General features: G+C 37.7%; 1 protein-coding gene across 2 annotated transcripts in view; it reads left to right on the top strand.

Annotated features, from left to right (window-relative positions):
• ADGRG2 (adhesion G protein-coupled receptor G2) overlaps positions 1 to 18,302 on the top strand; it is a 119,345-nt gene extending 101,043 nt beyond the window's left edge. For both annotated transcript variants that reach the window (XM_075854022.1, XM_075854021.1), the window contains 11 exons: positions 879 to 1,022; positions 1,659 to 1,787; positions 2,219 to 2,258; positions 4,671 to 4,774; positions 6,370 to 6,494; positions 7,429 to 7,700; positions 9,093 to 9,192; positions 10,130 to 10,410; positions 11,188 to 11,289; positions 16,513 to 16,665; positions 17,228 to 18,302. In XM_075854022.1, the coding sequence (XP_075710137.1) occupies positions 879 to 1,022; positions 1,659 to 1,787; positions 2,219 to 2,258; positions 4,671 to 4,774; positions 6,370 to 6,494; positions 7,429 to 7,700; positions 9,093 to 9,192; positions 10,130 to 10,410; positions 11,188 to 11,289; positions 16,513 to 16,665; positions 17,228 to 17,394 (1,617 nt within the window). In that variant the 3' untranslated portion in view covers positions 17,395 to 18,302. The remainder of the gene's footprint in view (positions 1 to 878; positions 1,023 to 1,658; positions 1,788 to 2,218; positions 2,259 to 4,670; positions 4,775 to 6,369; positions 6,495 to 7,428; positions 7,701 to 9,092; positions 9,193 to 10,129; positions 10,411 to 11,187; positions 11,290 to 16,512; positions 16,666 to 17,227) is intronic.
• Positions 18,303 to 19,850: the final 1,548 nt, after the last annotated feature.

The raw sequence follows: 19,850 nt of genomic DNA, 5'->3' as shown, positions 1-19,850 counted from the left end.
TCCGCAGCGGATTGCCTGCTTGTTCAAGCGGAAATGCAGCAGAAATTTTCTGCAGCAAATCCGTTATGTGTGGACAAGCCCTAACTCACTTTCTACGATGAGGGCAGGAGCTTCTTCAGGAGCTTGTACAGTATACAGTATACCAGAAATATAACATGGTGTCGTCCTCACCTGGTGTCCAAAGGAGAAACTCGTCCTGGCGCAGGTAAAGAGCAGTACAGGACATGTGGTACTGTCCTTTAGAGAGGCGCTACTAGACAGCTAATCAGGGCATGCACTGCATTACAATAGGTGTTTTACCAGTAAAATGCCCGTCCTGATTGGCTGGATCTTCCACTCCCAATCACACTTGCCCGAGATCCAGACCTTTTGTGGCATTGTATGTTGAATGTGGTTTCAAGTTACAATTGCCCAGGAAAGACCATTGTATGTTGAAAATATTGTAACCTGAGGCCATTGTAACTTGGGGGAACCACTGTAGTTCCAATACAGAAGCTCAATCTTCCTACTTAAATATAACTAAAATAGTAGAACATATAAATATGTAATAATGTAGGCATGTCCTTAGCCTTATTGAAAATCTAAAATATTAAAACATATTTAAGGGAGTTATACAGGATTAATAAAACATGGCTTCTTTCCTCCAGAAACAGCACCACGCCAGTCAATAGGTTGTGTCTGGTATTGCAGCTCAGCTCCTTTGAAGTTAATGGGGCTGAGCTGCAATAACACTCAGTCTGTGGACACGTGTGAAACTTTGATTGGAAGAAAGCAGCTAAGTCTTCACAACCCCTTTAAGCCATTATTGTTTCTTATATTTCAGATTTAGGAAGTAACTGTCTGTATTATTCTCATGGTAAACTATTTTTATTTAAAAGGTATCTTTGGGTTCCCAAGCACCACCAAACAGTGATGGGTCCATTCTTCTTCCTGCTTCATTAATCCATGACTTGTCTCCTGGTGACAAAAAGAACGCTTCTAGAGTACAGTTTAACTATTATGCAAAGGCTTCATTTTTCCAGGTAAAAATGTAGAACTTCTGTGTTATAGGATGTTTGTGTGGCATGTAACAGTAACTGTGGTATTTCACTTGCTGGTCCAAAAGATGGATCTCTTATGATAAACATAGAAAACATTATGCTGCCAGTTAGCGATAAAGACAATGGTCTATGTTTGATCAGTCTAATGAAGAGGCCAGACTGCATCTTGTTTTTGTTGAGCTTGGCAGCTATCTAACAACCCAGGACCGCCACTGACTTCCACCTTAAAACTTGAAGTTCAGTCCCAGTGAACACAAATTACATGTTGATGTCCTTGACTCTTTAGGAATGAGATTTCTTGGAGTTGACACAGTGGTAGGAAATCCGAAGTGCAGCTGTGGTGCTTATAAAATATAAGCAAAACACCTTCCCACTTAATATAGTCATCATCCAGACTCTCTATTCTAGTACCCTGTTTAGCTTCCTACTATTTTTGACCTTATTTTTATATTCCCAGCAGTCCACTTGAATATATATTGTGCAGAGTATTTCATCACTTACAAAATGTCTCAAGCTGTTGTTGTCCCAGTGACCATAGAATGTAAAAATAATTATGTCAAGTGGTTTTAAGGCGGCTTTCAGTTAATGTATACTTTTCTCTATCTGCATATTTATCAGGACTCATCCCTCGCTACAAACCAGCTTTTAGTGAGCAAAGTGATATCATCAAGTGTTGCAAATCTCTCAGTAACTAATTTAAGTCAAAATATTACTGTGACATTAAAGACTTCACCAAAGAATGACTCGGTAAGTATATGTAGCAGGGCAGTAACTCGATGGGTATTTGCCGGTATACTTGTGAAATGTCCCCTGTCTAAATGCATTATAATATCCTATTTGCAAGCATCAAAAGTTATTATAGCAATTACTTACTGATCAGCCTAATATGAGATTTATTTGAAATATAGGATCTACTAGAGATGACCAATAGAAATCTTGAACATAGACATGTCCTGTGATTTCGGAGCTAATTCCACCCACTTTGCCTTGATTGACATGCCAGACCCTACTTGCAAAATCCTGAGGAAGTCTTCATTAAAGCAAGATGGGTGGGATTAACTCTGAGATCACTGGACACAGGAATTACAAATTAACTATTTTTATTGTGTCATTATCAAAGGAAATAAACATATTCTATATTAACATCAAATGTTAAATCTCAATTTATGTTTCCACAGGATGTAGTGAATTGTGTATTTTGGGACTTTAATAAAAACAGTAAGTATACTAATATGTTCCTGAATCCTACATTATCGCACACTATGGAATAAACCCACACAAGCTCCATTACTCCATCCTCATTACCACTGAGATTATCATTGATAAAGGTTCGGGAGGAACCAAAACATGTGATCTTTTCATTTCTGTGGTTTACATTTACAGTACTATCTTTTTTACAAGTTTAATATATTGCGCCCTTGAAAAAATATTAATACAACAAAAAAAATTGTATAACTACGACATTGTGGATAAAATCACAAATAACATCATTATTATGAGAATTATAAGTAACGTCATAGTACACCCATTCTTAAAGGATGAATAAATTAGCTTATTTGTCATTAGTCAATATTCCTCCGGCAGGGCTTCATAGAAGAGTGTCAGTATCACGATATACTGCAACACATTAGTATTGCAGTATTTCATGCAAGTGATCCAACGATCGCTGGTTCAAGTCCCCTAGGGGACAAGTAAAAAAAAAAACAGTGAAATTCAGTTTTTTTAATAATAAAATTAAAACTAAAAAAAAAACTTTTCCCATTTTCCCTCGAGCACAATGTAAAAAAAAAAAATTAACATAACTGGTATCGACGTGTCCGTAAAAGTCTGAACTATTTCGATATATCATTATTTAGTCCTCGCGGTGAACGCCACAAAAAACACCAGAATCGCTGTTTTTTAGTCACTTCATCTCCACAAAATGGAATAAAAAGTGATCAAAAAGTATCATGTACCCCACAATGGTCCCGATAGAAACTACCGCTCGCCCCACAAAAAATTAGCCCTCATACCGCTGAATTGATGGAAAAATTAAAACGTTTAGGCTCTCAGAATATGGTGACAAAACTAACATTTTATTTTTAACAATCAGTTTTTTCCTTGTAAAAGTAGTAAAACATAAAAAATACGATATAAATTTGGTATCACCGTAATCGTACTGACCCGCAGAATAAGGTTAACATGCCGTTTTTACTACACCTAGAATGCCGTAAAAACAAAACCCCCCAAAAGATTGAAAAATCAAAGTTTTTTTCCTATTCCACCCCACAAATATTTTTTTCCCAGGTTCCCACTACATTACATGGTACAATAAATGGTGCCTTGAAAATCTACAACTCGTCCCGCAAAAAAACAAGCCCGCATACGGCAATATTAATGGAAAAATAAAAAAGTTATGGCTTTTGGAATGTGGGGAGGAAAAAACAAAAGTTAAAATCCGAATAATGGCTGCGGCAGGAAAGGGCTAAAGATCATTGTACTCATAAATGAAAATACTACAGTTTGATACATGGAATGTTTCTAGGTTTAGTTACAAGTCAAGATATATCAAAACTGGTACAAAGGAAAAGTGGAGCAGTTGTCCATGGCAACCAATCTGGTTGCTGGTTTCATTTTTTTGAAAGGCCTCCGAAAAATGAAAGCTGGAATCTGATTGGTTGCCATGGGCAACTGCTTTACTTTTCCTTTGCATTAGTTTTGATATATTTCCTCCACTGTCCCTAAAATTAGTCACAGTTTTAAGGGAAAATTTTACTTTTGAACAATTTATAATCTTTTACCATTTCATTCTTGTCTCTTTACAAATACCTGAGAGGAGTTTCTCCAAAGGTTAAAGATCACCATACATTATTATGCGAGAAGTAAGAGCCACGGCTATTGTTTCGGTAATTTACAGAGATATTGTCATTTTTCCGACTAAGATTCAGCGGTCTCATTGCAAAAGTAACAAAAAGATGGGTAGCCATATTGCTTATCAGGTTTGCAATAGCTTCTCAAATACCGTATTTACAGATTTTAATAGTAAAAGTTTTACCATCAGTTGCTAAGAAGCAAATTCAAACCAATATGGCTGCACTTCCTTTTATCACTTTTGCAAAAAATGGTGACCACAATAAAACAGAAAAAAGTTAAAGAAACAGAATTACCAGACTCTGGCTACTGCTCTAACTTCTGGTTTACTGATATATTGACAATGTGTACCCATTGAATGAAAAATCCTCTTTAACTTGCTCTGTTCACATCTGTGTTGGGATCCAGTTCTGACGTTCCCGTCAGAGCTTTCCGTCAGAACGGGACCCTGAACAAACACAAACTGACAAACGGAAACCAGAGGTTTCCATTTCCATTACCATTGATTTCAATGGTGACTGATACGGTGTCCATGGTTTCAGTTTGTCTCTGTTGTGCACCGGACCAGTCGTTTTGCCGGAAACAATAGCGTAGTCGACTACTCTATTGCTTTGCTTTTGCTTCCGGCAAAACGACGGAAACCTTTGTGTCTGACGGAAAGCTCCGATGGAATGTCAGAACAGGACCCCAACGCAGATGTGAACAGAGCCTTACCTGTTACTAAATATAGGATGAAAACATGCACTTTGATTTAAATATTGAATTCTCATTGCTCAACAGATGGAAGCGGCGGCTGGTCGTCATATGGTTGCTTTGTTGCTAACACAACACAAAGTGAAACAGTCTGTAAATGCAATCATCTAACCAGCTTTGCAATATTGATGGTAAGAAAACTATATTACAAGAAATATGACACCATAATTGAATGCAATAATCTGACTGTATTAAAGGGAATCTCTCAACAAGATAGACGCCTTAAACGTAGGGCATCAAATATAAGCAAAACTATTAGGTGGCTGCTACTGCATTCAGTAACTCCCCCGCTTGTTTGGGGCAGTTGCCAACGTCAAATTCCCCAGGAAAAATTAGCAGTTTACCATGGGTGTGAGAAGCGTCTTCAATGTGTTTAAGATACTCTGCTTCTAATAACATTCTAGTACGTCCTTGATTTGTAAATGCATCTGTGATCTGATCCCTGGTCCCACCACTCCTAGAAGCGATTTTTACTGCTTTATGCTATATACATTAGGGACCCCCCTTCATTAAAATGCATAATTTAAAGTTGTATGTAACATTCTTGGCCGTTTATTTGCCCAAATGAAACATCCTATCAATGATTGTAATTCCTGAAGTACACCGCTGTTCTGGTGGCATATGGCTAATTTAAGTGATTCCCCTTCCCTCCAGCCTCAGTCTCTCACACTGTGTGAAGCAGCTTCATGCTGATAGGACAGCGTCAGAGGCTGTGAGGAGGCTCCACCTCAGGAGAATCGCTGCTGTTGACACCCACTTGTCTAATAAAGCCTCATTTGCATATTTAGAAAAAAGCTCATAACTTTTAAAATAATAAACGTTTTGGGACACAATTTTCACTAGCATTATTAGTGTGACACGACCTATTAGATTAGCAAGGATATAAAAGCCCTACATTTTTAATGCTTGACTATATGTGTTTTTACGTTATTCAAATTGCATTAAAAAAAGATGGAGTCTGATTAGACTTTACTTTTAAATGACAATTTTTGTTTTTCTTATGCTCCAAACTGCTTACTCCAAAGGAAGAGATATTATAGTACAATCAGTAAAAGATATATTAAGTTGTATGAATATACTGTATGTCTTTAGTAAGCTCCCCCTAGTGGTGGCTGCAGGAAGACAGAACTTTATAATTTGCCTCTTTAGCTGTGTGGAGAGAAGCATGGGATTTGGAGTTCTGTAACAGAAAACAAGAGTTCTTACCTCTATAAAGATAAATTATGAAATGAATCAGCACAGAATTGTGAACCTATTTACAGTAACTAAAGAAAGCAGTATTTTCTACATAACGGCATTTGTAAAGATTGTACACTCCTGAGAGTCAGTGTGCAGCCGCTTTTGTTCAGTGTGAAGGGGACTTTCTTAGTCAATGCCACAGTCACTAAATTTTAACTACATGGTGCAGACAATATTGTGTTGGCTGCAACAATACATTTTGAATTTTTTTTTTTTATTATCTTATTACAGTTTGTGATCAATATGGGGGGCACATACAGCAAAGATTATCAGCCAGAAAGTTTCTATGAGCACATCTCTACAATGGACCAATGCTTCCGTGGCATAAGTAAACTGTCTTGAGTGGCATTAGTCTAGGTTCTTGCTGCTGCCAGCCAAGTTGCATTGCATAATGTCATCTTAATAAATGTGTTTTTTTAATATCATATACAGGCATTGGATAAGTGTATTGCTTATTTTAATGTTTTTCTATTTTATTGTCTTTTAGGATGTATCACCCAATGATCCAATAAATCCAAAAGATTTGTTAGTTTTGACCTTTATCACATATATTGGATGCGGTCTTTCTGCAATCTTCCTCTCTGTGACTCTCGTAACCTACATAGCGTTCGAGTATGTACCAAATCTATTTGTCTTCTTGTCTCCCTGCCTTTATTAAAGAGTTATTTTCAGTGAGGGTGAGTTTGAATGGAGTGGCGGCCAAGCATGCACTCATGGCTCCATTCAATGTCTATGAGAATGACTGAAACAGCCGAGTCCTGTACTTGGCTGTTTCCGTCATTCCCATAGACTTTGAATGGAGTGGCAGCGTGCATGCTCGACCACCGCTCCGTTCAGTGTCCTCCTCATTGCGGTCAAGCAGTGAGGAGGAACAGGGGGTTAAGGACCAGTGGAGCCCCAGCGATCAGTAAATTATCGCCTTTTCTGTGGAATTAAAACCCCTTTAAGCGCATTTGTCAGATAAATTCTTTGTGTATAATCTAAGAATTGTACTATTATATATATATAATATGTATATATATATAATATAAAATAAACACGCATATAATGGCAAGTATTACCTGTACTTCTACATGTACCTACCTTTAAAAGTATTACCTCTACTTGTACATTAGGAAATTGATTTGTCAGCAATTCCCTAATAAACTCATCTCACTTAACTATCTGATAATTCAGGTAATAAAGGAGTAGCTGCATGGAAATTAAATATGCTAAATATCTTTCCCTGGCACCTTTTAGAGAACTCAAACCATCAGTTTATTGTCTCCTCTTCTGTCACAACGGTCGGACCCCCACCGATCTAGCATTTATTTCCAGTGGATAGGTAAAAAAGCTTTAGTCTGCAACACCCCTTTAATAGCGTATTTTAAAATGGGTTTTCTAAAGCAGACAACCCCTTTAAGGAATTTTTGATGATAAATTAACTTTTACTATTGGTCAGCACTATTAGTTTATTTAATCTCATTTGCTTTATTAATAAAAAAAATAATAGGTGTTAAATATGTTATATGGAAGTTATTTTCTTACTTTTTTATTTTTATTTTAGAAAGATCCGGAGGGATTACCCGTCTAAAATCTTAATTCAGCTTTGTGCTGCCCTGGTTTGCCTAAACCTCACATTTCTTCTGAATCCTTGGATTGCACTATATAATGACATTCCAGGTCTCTGTATCTCTGTTGCTGCATTTCTGCATTATTTTCTCTTGGTATCTATTACCTGGATGGGCCTTGAAGCTTTCCACATGTATCTTTCACTTGTGAAGGTCTTTAATACATACATACGAAAATACATCTTAAAGTTCTGCATTATTGGATGGGGTACGTATTCTTTAGTCTGATTTTGTATTTATGGGTACTAAGTCGGGGGGGGGGGGGCACACATGCAAGATTTTCTAAACACGTGACAGCTGCAGCCCACTGGAGTGCACTGGGTTGCATGCCATCAATGTATTCCTCTTCAACACAGCAGTAGATAGATATTTAAAACATGGAAAAATCTCCCTAAAAAAAGTGTGTAGCCCCAGACAAATAGGCACAAGTTTTTGTTTTTTTTGCCACATACTGTATATGGGTTTAATAGTTTTCTTTTAGTGAAGTATTTAACAAAAAACAACTAAGGCCTTATTTACACAAACGTGTTTAACGTCCATGATACGCGCGTGAAAATCACGCGCGTCGCACGGACCAATGTTAGTCAATGGGGCCGTTCAGACAGTCCGTGATTTTCATGCAGCGTATGTCCGCTGCGTAAAACTCACGACATGTCCTATACTTGGCTGTTTTTCGCGTATCACGCACCCATTGAACTCATTGGGTGCGTGAAAATCACGCACGGCACACGGAAGCACTTTTGTGTGTCACGCTTGATTCGCGCAACAGTAGATAAAGAAATGAAGGAAAAAATAGGAGCACTTCCTTAATTTCTTTTTCTAAACAGCAAAACTGCGTGTTATAAGGATGGCATATGTGTGAAAATCACGCAGCCACGCACCATTCACTGATGACACACGGAACTGCAACGCGCGCAAGACGCACACGCTCGTGTGAATCCGGCCTAACACACAGAATGGAGTACATAAAATGATGCATGTTAAATGACCGTTATTAGTATGCTAAATGTATAGTGAATATATCAATTTAAAGCTACCTTTCAGAATACATAAAAGCATTGTTCTGATAACGTCTATAATGGTGAGGGCCAGAGGCACTGGGCATAACAATGTAAGATGTTTTCCAAAAGGCTGCGTTATCAGGGCTTGTTATACAAGGATTTGGAAAATCAGTAATGGAAAATCCACTTTAAAATCCCACCATTTGCCCATTTGGATCTTTTTACTTTAGGAGAAACCTATTATTAATAATAATAATAATAATAATAATAATATTTATTTATATAGCGCCAACATATTACGCAGCACTTTACAATTTAGAGGGAACATGAAACAAACAATATCAGACATTACATAGTGACAAAGTTAATTGACAAGTCAAACCAGAGGAGTGCGGACCCTGCTCGCAAGAGCTTACAATCTATGAGGAAATAAGGGAGACACAAAGTGTAACAGTCTGTGTTCTGTACAATAGTCCAGCCATTTTTACTCACTATTACTTATCTATGGAAGCTTTAACCTTTCTGTAGCATGAGCGTGAAGCAGGTTAGATTTTGTCTAACATTTATAATTTATTTAATTTTTTTTTTTTGCATACCAGGAGCTCCTGCTGTGGTTGTGGCAATAATACTTGCCGTAAAGAAGGACTTGTATTCTCTGCAGATAAGTGGAACATATCCAAATGGATCAGTAGATTATTTGTAAGTTGAGATAAGTATGCTTTAGTTTGACTAACGGTGCAATGTGGTTTAATTATGATACCTTTAGGCCACTTGCACATGGCAGTATTATGGTCAGTATTGTACATCAGTATTTGTAAGCCAAAACTAGAAGTGGGTCCAAAATAAGAAAGAGGTGAAAATCTTTCCTTTATACTTTTTCTCTTTATTGGTTTCACTCCTGGTTTTAGATTACAAATAGTGTTGTAAAACACTGATCAAAATACTGACCAAAATACTTCCATGTGAAAGTGGCCTAAATGGTGGTAATGAGATTGCAGAGAGCTGCGCCACTGCCTGACCACGAAAACTGCATGTATTCACTTGAGTTTCTTGCTGCAATCTTGGTTGCAGTTTTATAAAGGACACAGTTCTAAGAACCTTTCCCTAGAACTATGCCCATGGAAAACCACATTGCCATACCCCAAATAAAAGTAAATGAAAATATAGTCGTACTTGTGGTTTTCATTGCAGTTGTGACGACCCTATTAGAGTCAATGGGAAAACACACAGAAACAGTGCCACAAAATTACAACAAGTATTTTCAAAACCACAGCATGCCCCGATAAACGCTGATTTAACAGCACTTAATCCTATGCACTACACGATAACATCTGGTCTTTGTGGTAAATCACTGCTGGGTCAAAAATGTGTCACAACTTCCACATGAGGCCAGTGATACAATATTCATGGCCATTCCTCATTCGTTCGCCAACACTCATAAGACATAATGAAGTTTTGTGCTTTGCTTGTTTTGCATTGATAAACTTCCTGAGGAATGCCAGAGAGATTGACCTGGTAAGAGATTGACCTGGTAATGGCAAGTAGCACTTTTTATTATAATTTGTAAATGTATTTACTCGTCAAGACAGATCCATTTCTCTGTAGTAATCACTTTCATATCTTTCTTCCATTATAGCTGCTGGGTGGATGACATTGTATTCTGGACCACAATAGTTGGATACTATGGTATAATATTCCTGTTGAACGTCAGCATGTTTGTAGTGGTCCTAATACAGCTATGTCGCATCAAGAAACAGAAACAGCTGGGCTACCAGAGGAAGACCACCCTCCAAGACCTGCGCAGTGTGGCTGGAATTACCTTTCTTCTGGGCATCACATGGGGGTTGGGCTTCTTTTCTTTTGGTCCTGGGAGAATCGCTATCATGTACCTGTTCACAATATTCAACAGTTTACAAGGTTAGTCCTACTGCGCATTTCAGAATGTCCTACAAGCAGAAATGGTAGATTATTTCTTCCTATAGTATGTATTCTCTATAACCTCAATCGATAACAGGGAAGTATAGCACTCTAGTGATCTATTTCGATTTCTTTTGAGGGATCGTGGACTATCTCTCCACAAGTGTGCGCACCCACCGCTGGCATGGGATTTACTCGGTGCTGCTTATTTGAACGCCTCTGTAGCCCTATTATGTATTTGTCATTGCCTCCTTCATAGAAGGGAGTGTGTTTACATGAGCAGGAGAGACACTTTTTTTTCTTTTGTCCTTACGGTCTCTTTGTAAGTTATAACAGAGCTATAAAGATTGGTGAATTACCAACTGGTTTTAAAACACAAATAATAGAGATCTGTTTCTACAGATGGCACCTTCTGTGTATAGCAGAATTCTATCATTCTTAGTTCCTGTTAATTAAACTATGGAGTAAATATCAAGGATTTTCCGATTTGTTACACTTTAGAAAAGACAAAAAAAAAATTGTTTATACATAGTACAATTGAAAAAACCATATTTCCATCAAATTCAACATGGCGAAGGCAGAAGATGTGGATGAAAGCACAGGGACGGAAGTTTGTTTGCTCTCTGTTTATTTGCGTGGGCTTCCTCTTGGTACTTCAGTTTCCTTCCACACGCAACAACAAAAAATTGTGCGAGTGATTAGAATCTGTGTACGGCGCTGTGAAATATGTTGGCACTATATGGGCTACGAAAAATAAGTAGTATGTTTCTTTTCTAGGTTTCTTCATATTTTTCTTCTACTGTGTAGCAAAGGAAAATGTCCGCAAGCAGTGGAGGCGTTATCTTTGCTGTGGAAAATTTAGGCTGGCGGAAAACTCCGGTAATGCTTTTAATTAAGTAAATTTGTTAGTTCGTTCACATAGAATTCCACTAAAAATTTCTCATTTGCAATCATACACCTCCACTTTATTATTAGCTTATATCTATTACAGTCTATTACACACTTGTGCTTGTTTCATCAACATAAATACTTGTAATACTTTTTAAGGCCTCTTGCACACAGTAGGGACTCCACATGTCGTGTAGGGACAAGTCTATCATCATCATCATCATCATCAAATACAAGATAAGTTTAAACCAATCATATGATCAGCAGAATGGCTGTAGTAAGCAGTGGGAATTAACCCTTACGCACATTGAACATATCTGCCCTGCTTTAGTTGCGAGCACATCTACAGTAAACGGTATACAACTATAAATCAATTCATGGCTATAGAAAATTGGATACAAAAATAGCTAATTTACCGATGATGGATGGACGGATAGATAGATAGATAGACATGAGACAGACAGACAGACAGACAGATAGATAGATAGATAGATAGATAGATAGATAGATAGATAGATAGATAGATAGATAGATAGATAGATAGATAGATAGATAGATAGATAGATGTGTGAATTAAGACACACCTATATACTTAAAGAGTAACTGTACTTTTAGAGAACTTTTGATATGTCAGAGACATATCTGAAGTTTTTATTGGTGGGGGTCTGGGTGCTGAGACCCCCACCATCGCTGAAACAAAGGTGCAGAAGAGCTCAGCTGTGATCATCTCTACTTGTCAGACTAAAGATGGGCTCATTGACATTGTGTGTGAGCCCATCCTCAGCTTAACGAAGATCACAGCCAACGGTGCAGAGGGTACAGCTGAGCGCTTCTGCACATTCGTGGGAGTCTCAGCACCAAGACCACCACCGATAAAAATTGAATTTGGCATTAACGGGACCAAAGAAGTGCCGGTTTACCAAATTTCTGTGTTATAGAAAAATATGTTAAAGCAAGCTGTAGAGAATTTCTTGGAAGACAGCCCAAAAGGAAATGTCAACATGGACTATGCTATCATTACTTAAGTTTTTTGTTTTTTTTACCGAGGCAGTGTTTTTAAATCTCCAGATTATCTAACAGTGCTGTGTCAGAAACAATTGCAGGACTATCAAATGCCAGATGAAATAAATTTTACTGTACACAAGGTTATCAATTTCGCTTTCACATAAGGCATAATAGTGAAAGGACAATATTGAAGCTTTCTTAAAGATTTTTATTTGTGTATTTCTAGTTAGTCTGTATTTAACCCCTCAATGACCAGCCTATTTTAAACCTTAATGACCAAGGTATTTTTTACGTTTTTCCATTGTAGGAAATTCCAAGAGCTATAACTTTTTTATTTTTGCGTCTACATAGCTGTGTAAGGTCTTGTTTTTTGCGGGACAAGTTGTATTTCTTAATTGCACCGTTTTGGGGTACAGATTATTTATTGATTAACTTTTATTAACTTTTTTTTGGTGGGAATAGAAAAAAACCTGAAATTTCGCCACTCTTTTTTGCGTCCTAAATCCACGCCGTTGACCGTGTCGTATAAATAACTTTATTCAGCGGGTTGTTACGATTGCAACGATACCAAATTTGTATAGATTTTGTATGTTTTACTACTTTTACACAGTAAAAACGCTTTTTTTTCAAAATTATTTGTTTTTGTGTCTCCATATTTGAAGAGCCATAACTTTTTTATTGTTCCGCCGATGCAGTTGTAGGAGGGCTTTTTTTTGCGGGACAACTTGTAGTTTTTATTGGTATCGTTTTTGGAGTAGATGCGACTTTTTGATCACTTTTTGTCAAATTTTTTTTTATTCAGGATTAACAGAAAACAGCAATTTTTCCATTGTTGTTTATTTTATTTTTTATGGCGTTCACCGTGGTCGTGGAAGTCAATGGCTCAAAATATATTACTGAAATTTAGACGAGTCCAACAGACTCTCAGGCCAGGCACTTTATCCAGCATCCTAATCAGGATATTTCATACCGATATACAGGGTGGGCCATTTATATGGATACACCTAAATAAAATGGGAATGGTTGGTGATATTAACTTCCTGTTTGTGGCACATTAGTATATGGGAGGGGGGAAACTTTTCAAGCTGGGTGTTGACCATGGCGGCCATTTTGAAGTCGGCCATTTTGTATCTAACTTTAGTTTTTTCAATGGGAAGAGGGTCATGTGACACATCAAACTTATCGAGAATTTCACAAGTAAAACAATGGTGTGCTTGGTTTTAACGTTACTTTATTCTTTCATGAGTTATTTACAAGTTTCTGACCACATATAAAATGTGTTCAAAGTGCTGCCCATTGTGTTGGATTGTAAATGCAACCCTCTTCTCCCACTCTTCACAGACTGATAGCAACACCGCAGAAGAAATGCTAGCACAGGCTTCCAGTATCCGTAGTTTCAGTTGCTGCACATCTCGTATCTTCACAGCATAGACAATTGCCTTCAGATGACCCCAAAGATAAAAGTCTAAGGGGGTCAGATCGGGAGACCTAGGGGGCCATTCAACTGGCCCACGACGACCAATCCACTTTCCAGGAAACTGTTCATCTAGGAATGCTCGGACCGGACACCCATAATGTGGTGGTGCACAATCTTGCTGGAAAAACTCAGGGAACGTGCCAGCTTCAGTGCATAAAGAGGGAAACACATCATCATGTAGCAATTTCAGATATCCCCTTAGACTTTTATCTTTGGGGTCATCTGAAGGCAATTGTCTATGCTGTGAAGATACGAGATGTGCAGCAACTGAAACTACGGATACTGGAAGCCTATGCTAGCATTTCTTCTGCGGTGTTGCTATCAGTGTGTGAAGAGGGTTGCATTGACAATCCAACACAATCGGCAGCACTTTGAACACATTTTATAAGTGGTCAGAAACTTGTAAATAACTCATGAAAGAATAAAGTAACGTTAAAACCAAGCACACCATTGTTTTTCTTGTGAAATTCTCGATGAGTTTGATGTGTCACATGACCCTCTTCCCATTGAAAAAACTAAAGTTGGATACAAAATGGCCGACTTCAAAATGGCCGCCATGGTTCCAGCTTGAAAAGTTTCCCCCCTCCCATATACTAATGTGCCACAAACAGGAAGTTAATATCACCAACCATTCCCATTTTATTTAGGTGTATCCATATAAATGGCCCACCCTGTATATCGAGAGAGGAGAAGAAAACACACAGACACTGCTGATATGCTCAAAATACTCCTCTGGAGGTTTATTTCCAAACTCAAACTATAATACTATCATTCAGAAGGGGTGTAGGCTTGAGGTTAACCAATCAGAGACAATGTGACAATAATTCTTATTCAGCCAATTACAGACATACGATACATTAGAGATACATCATTATAATTCTTCACACATCAGGTTTGCAAGTGGCCTTATCTCTCTTGGCAAGAATGTTCCTGTAAGATGGGGGAGGCATTCCCACAAGCATATTTGCCACCCTCCCATCTCACTCCCTGTGTCTTTTCTGCAAGCTTCGTATGTAATCATTTAAACATTATTAGAATCACTTTCACATAATACATATCTTATTAATTCAGCATCCTGCTTGATAATTCATAATGTAATTTCATACAGAGAATATAAGCAAATAAACCATCCTTCACACCGTGCAGGTTAAATAATGTAATAGCTTTATAGTCTGGGTCGTTACGGACGCGGCGATACCAAATATGTGTAACTTTTTTGCTTTATTTGGGTTTTTTTTAATAGTAAAGCAGTTTGTAAAGGGGAAAAGGTGGGTTTTATATTTTATTTTTATTAACTTTATGAAACTTTTTTTTAACTTTTTTACTAGTCCCACTAGGGGACTTTAATTTGCGATCCTTCGATCGCTATTATAATACACTGCAATACTTCTTAGGTTTTCATTAAGAATATCTATGTACTTTGCTCCATTCATCTTTCCCTCAACCCTGACCAGTCTGTCTGTCCCAGCCACTGAGAAACACCCCCACAGCATGATGCTACCACCTCCATGCTTCACTGTAGGGATGGTATTCGGCAAGTGATGAGCAGTGCCTGGTTTCCTCCAGACATGACGCTTAGAATTAAGGCCAAAAAGTTACATCTCATCAAAAGTTCAAAAGTTTCATCAGACCACAGAATCTGTTTTCTCACAGTATGCGAGTCCTTTAGTTTTCGTTTTTTTTTTTTTTGCAAACTCCAGGCAGGCTTTCATGTGTCTTTTACTGAGGGGAGGCTTCTTTCTGTCCACTCTGCCATAAAGCCCAGATTGGTGGAGTGCTGCAGTGATGGTGACCTTCTGGAAGTTTCTTCCATCTGAACACAGGATCTTTCGAGCTCAGCCACAGTGACCATTGGGTTCTTCGTCACCTCTCTTAGCAAAGCCCTTCTCCCCGGATTATTTAGTTTGGTGGGATAGCCAGTTCTAGGAAGAGTCCAGGTTGTTCCAAACTTCTTCCATTTAAGAATTATGGAGGACACTTTGCTCTTGGGAACTTTCAGTGCAGTGGAATTTTTTTTGTACCCTTGTCCAGATCTATTCCTTCACACAATCCTGTCTCGGAGCTCTACAGGCAGCGCTTTCCTCCTTATGGCTTGGTTTTTGCTCTGATATGCATTGTCAGCTGTGAGACCTTATATAGACAGGGTATATTCAAATCATGTTCAATCAAATTCATTTACCACAGGTGGACTCCAATCAAGGTGTAGAAACATTTCAAAGATGATCTAGAGAAATGGGAGGCCCCCAGAGCTAAATTTCAAGTGTCATAGCAAAGGGTCTGAATACTTATGTCCATGTAAAATTTGAGTTTTCATTTTAGCACAAGGCCTCAACATAGCAAAATATGAAAAAAGTGAAAGGGTCTGAAGACTTTCCAAATGTACTGTATAAAGTGTTGGTTAGATGATAACTCTAATGCTCAGTGCCTACTTCCCCCACTAGAAACTTTAGGGGGTGTTGGGTGTTTTGTTGGTACATGCACTAGGTTCCTAATGCGACACTATAATGTTATATATATATATATTGCTGCATGGCAAATATATTTTAAAGAGAAAACTCAGGTGCTATATATAGTAAAAAACAACTTACCAAAATTGAGGCAGTCATAATGAAAACATACATAGTAATGTCACTTGTCATGTGATATTTAAAGTGAACAGGTTTCAGATGTAGAATGTGATTATGAGATTTTATTGTCACTTATAATTCATTTATAGTATTCCTTGCATTTAGATTGGAGTAAAACAGCTACCAACAAACTAAAGAAACAGACCTCAAAACAAGGATTATCCAGCAGTTCCAGCAACTCTATTCAGTCAACCAGTAATACTAATTCTACAACATTACTAGTGTCCAATGAGTACTCATTGCACCCCAATGGAAATGGTGAGCTTTGTATGCTTTCTTTCTGGCTTAGAAATGTTTCGAAAAAATTCTCGGCTGCTCATGTGACCCAAATTTTTTCGAGAGCATGCAACCCCAATTATATTTAATTTTTAGATCTCAAAGTAGATTTACTGGTTAATTCACCAAGGGGTTTTCACATTGTCAACACTTCATGGCAATCACTAGGGTTACTCCGATGGGAAATTAGGGGCTGGGATTCCTATTGATCTCCTGAACAAATGCACAAAAAGTACTGCAAAAATCTGCAGAAAAGCACAGGTAATATATGTGGTTTCGTTGCAGTTTTTACATGTTGTTTTTAGAGCGCCGAAAAATCAGGGCAAAACCGCTGCAAATGTGAAAAAGAGACTTTTACAAAACTTATTCACATTTATCTAAGAACTAAAAGCTGCAAAAAATGCAATGGAAAAACTGCAGCAAAATGCAAATTGTATACTGGGCCTTACATAAACTCACATGTTATAGCACCAGTGATTTTTTTCTGGTTTTAAGTATTTCGTTTACTGTTAACTTACTGATGCTGTAAATTATATATTTTAAGGCAAAGTCTTTAAGGAGAGAAATGGCGTTTCTTTCATGCTGCAGAATGGTGAGATGCCACTTCAAGAATTTCCTGAAAGACCATCCTACAGGAATGGTGATATACAAGAGCATTCTATGAGAAGGACTTCCAATAAGGGGAGCGTGCATTTCATTGATCAGATATAGTTGGATCTTATGCTTGTATGAAATGAAGACTTGACCTGGGAATCCTGCACTCCAGATGTGAGAATACTAGCAGCATGTATATTTCAACATTCACTGAGCGTAGCTGCCTTGGACTATCAAGCACGGCTAAAATTAGAGCACATGATAGAGAAGTGCTGTTCCTCAAAGAAACTTATAATGGTCTTAGCCTAGTGAGAAGACCTGAGAGGTGTGTGATGTTCAGCGCAGTATCCACCCTTCGTTACTGTATTTTTATATATTTTATTTATATATTGTTAAGTTTAATATAAATGTACATTTGAACATTAGGCCTGTGAGATGTATTAATAGTTTAAGCTTATAACTTGTAACTTGTTAGGCAGATGCGTTTAGGCCTTTATGTTTCTATTATTTTTCTCCCCAAAACTGTACCTGTAATGCAACGCTGCCAGATATTGAATTTCCTATTTTCTTGAGATTTTCCTTAGACGATGTGATATCGACAGCATTATATGAGGCATTTATTTTAAGTTCAGCCCCAAAATACAATGGTACGATTAAGAATGTTATATCATTTTATAAGCCTCTTAGTAAATATGGAGGGAATTTATTAGAGGCTGTATTCTGTAAAAAACGTGCAACTTTTTTAACTTTAAGGGTATGTTCACACGTAGTCAACCAAAACGTCTGAAAATCCAGAGCTGTTTTCAAGGGAAAACAGACCCTGCTTTTCAGACGTTTTTTTACCAACTCGCATTTTTCGCTGCGTTTTTCGCGCCGTTTTCGCGGCGTTTTTTACGTCCGTTTTTGGAGCTGTTTTCATTGGAGTCTATGAGAAAACAGCTCCAAAAACGTCTGAAAGAAGTGTCCTGCACTTCTTTTGACGAGGCTGTATTTTTACGAGTCGTCGTTTGACAGCTGTCAAACGACGACGCGTAAATAACAGGTCGTCGGCACAGTACGTCGGCAAACCCATTCAAATGAATGGGCAGATGTTTGCCGACGTATTGGAGCCGTATTTTCAGACGTAAAACGAGGCATAATACGCCTCGTATACGTCTGAAATTTGGCCGTGTGAACATACCCTAACGCCGAGACCACCACTTTAAAAAAAAAAAAAAAAAAAGGAGGCATGGCAGAAATTTACTATCATTTATACCGAAAAGAGGGGTAAAATATAGAGGAAATCTACGGCAGCACAGCCAGCCAAAGAAGTGAATATTTTATTAAGTCTCTTAATAAATTAGTTGCATCTTACTCCTTTGGACTTCAGACTAAAGGTTCTATTACATGGCCCGATATGGGCCGTGAAAACAAGCGCAAATTAACGAGACCGCTCGTTGATCGGCACTCGTTTGCTCCTTTCACAAGGAGCAATGCTTGGTTATGTATGGGGACGAGCGCTTGTTAATACGATTGCTCTTCCCCATACATATTCATCATGACGGCAGCTTGTCTCCCTGTTTACACAGGAAGATGTGCTGGCAACAACGATAATATTTAATGCTGTATAAACGACAAGATCAGCTGACGAGCGAGCGTTTGCTCATTCATTGGCTGATCATTGCCTTGTTTACACAGGGCAATGATTGGGGACGAGTGTTCATATGAACGCTTGTTTGCCCGATCATTGACCCGTGTGAAAGGGCCTTTAGACTGGCATATGAACCTTTTTTGTATATTTGCACATATTGATATTGATGAGTTTGCCATGTTTGGTTTATCACATGTGTACATGTAAGCTCTATTTAGATAACAAAGCAATGGCACCTCTATAAAGTGCTTTGTACCCATAGGAAAAAGATGCCTTCTATTACAAAATGAATATAGGCATTAACCAGTAAGTCTGTTATAGACATTTTTTTAAAGCTATACTTTACCTGAGCCTAATAAAGGTACGCTACAGATGGATACTGGAAAATACATATCGACACTTTCCAGAATATATAATTTATATATTATGTCTTTTTTATGGTGAACAGTGTTTTGAATAACTGTTTAATTCTGGCTTGTAAATTAGAATCAACTATTCCTCTTTGACTTGGATTTTGCTAATTCGCCCAATTAAACATTTGGTATAAGCAATTCATACAACCCATGAACCCTTTGGTATACATTTTATCATGGTCTTGCACATGAATATGCATGTTATGTTGGGCGCAAATCATTTTAATGACTAAACAGTTAAGATGTACAGTACTACGTAGATAAAATAGCTGGGATTTCACATTTGTAAGTCATGTTGTTGTAAAACAATGTACATACTGTATCTATCAGTATGATATTTTTATTTTCAAAATGGAATGTCTTGTTTTCTATTGCTGCTGAATAAATTATCATAACTTAACTATCTGGATTGTAGTAAATTTGTATTATTATGCCAAAGTAACATTAATACGTACCTATCCAGTAGAGCTAATTGTCATTAACTGCTTTGTGTATAGTGATAATAATCTAAACTTTTCAGCAAGATGGGG

Source organism: Rhinoderma darwinii, chromosome 2 (genome assembly GCF_050947455.1).
Source record: "Rhinoderma darwinii isolate aRhiDar2 chromosome 2, aRhiDar2.hap1, whole genome shotgun sequence".
Classification (NCBI taxonomy): Eukaryota; Metazoa; Chordata; class Amphibia; order Anura; family Rhinodermatidae; genus Rhinoderma; species Rhinoderma darwinii.
The sequence above is the reverse complement of the archived record's forward strand: the minus strand, read 5'-3'. Positions and strand labels throughout refer to the sequence as shown.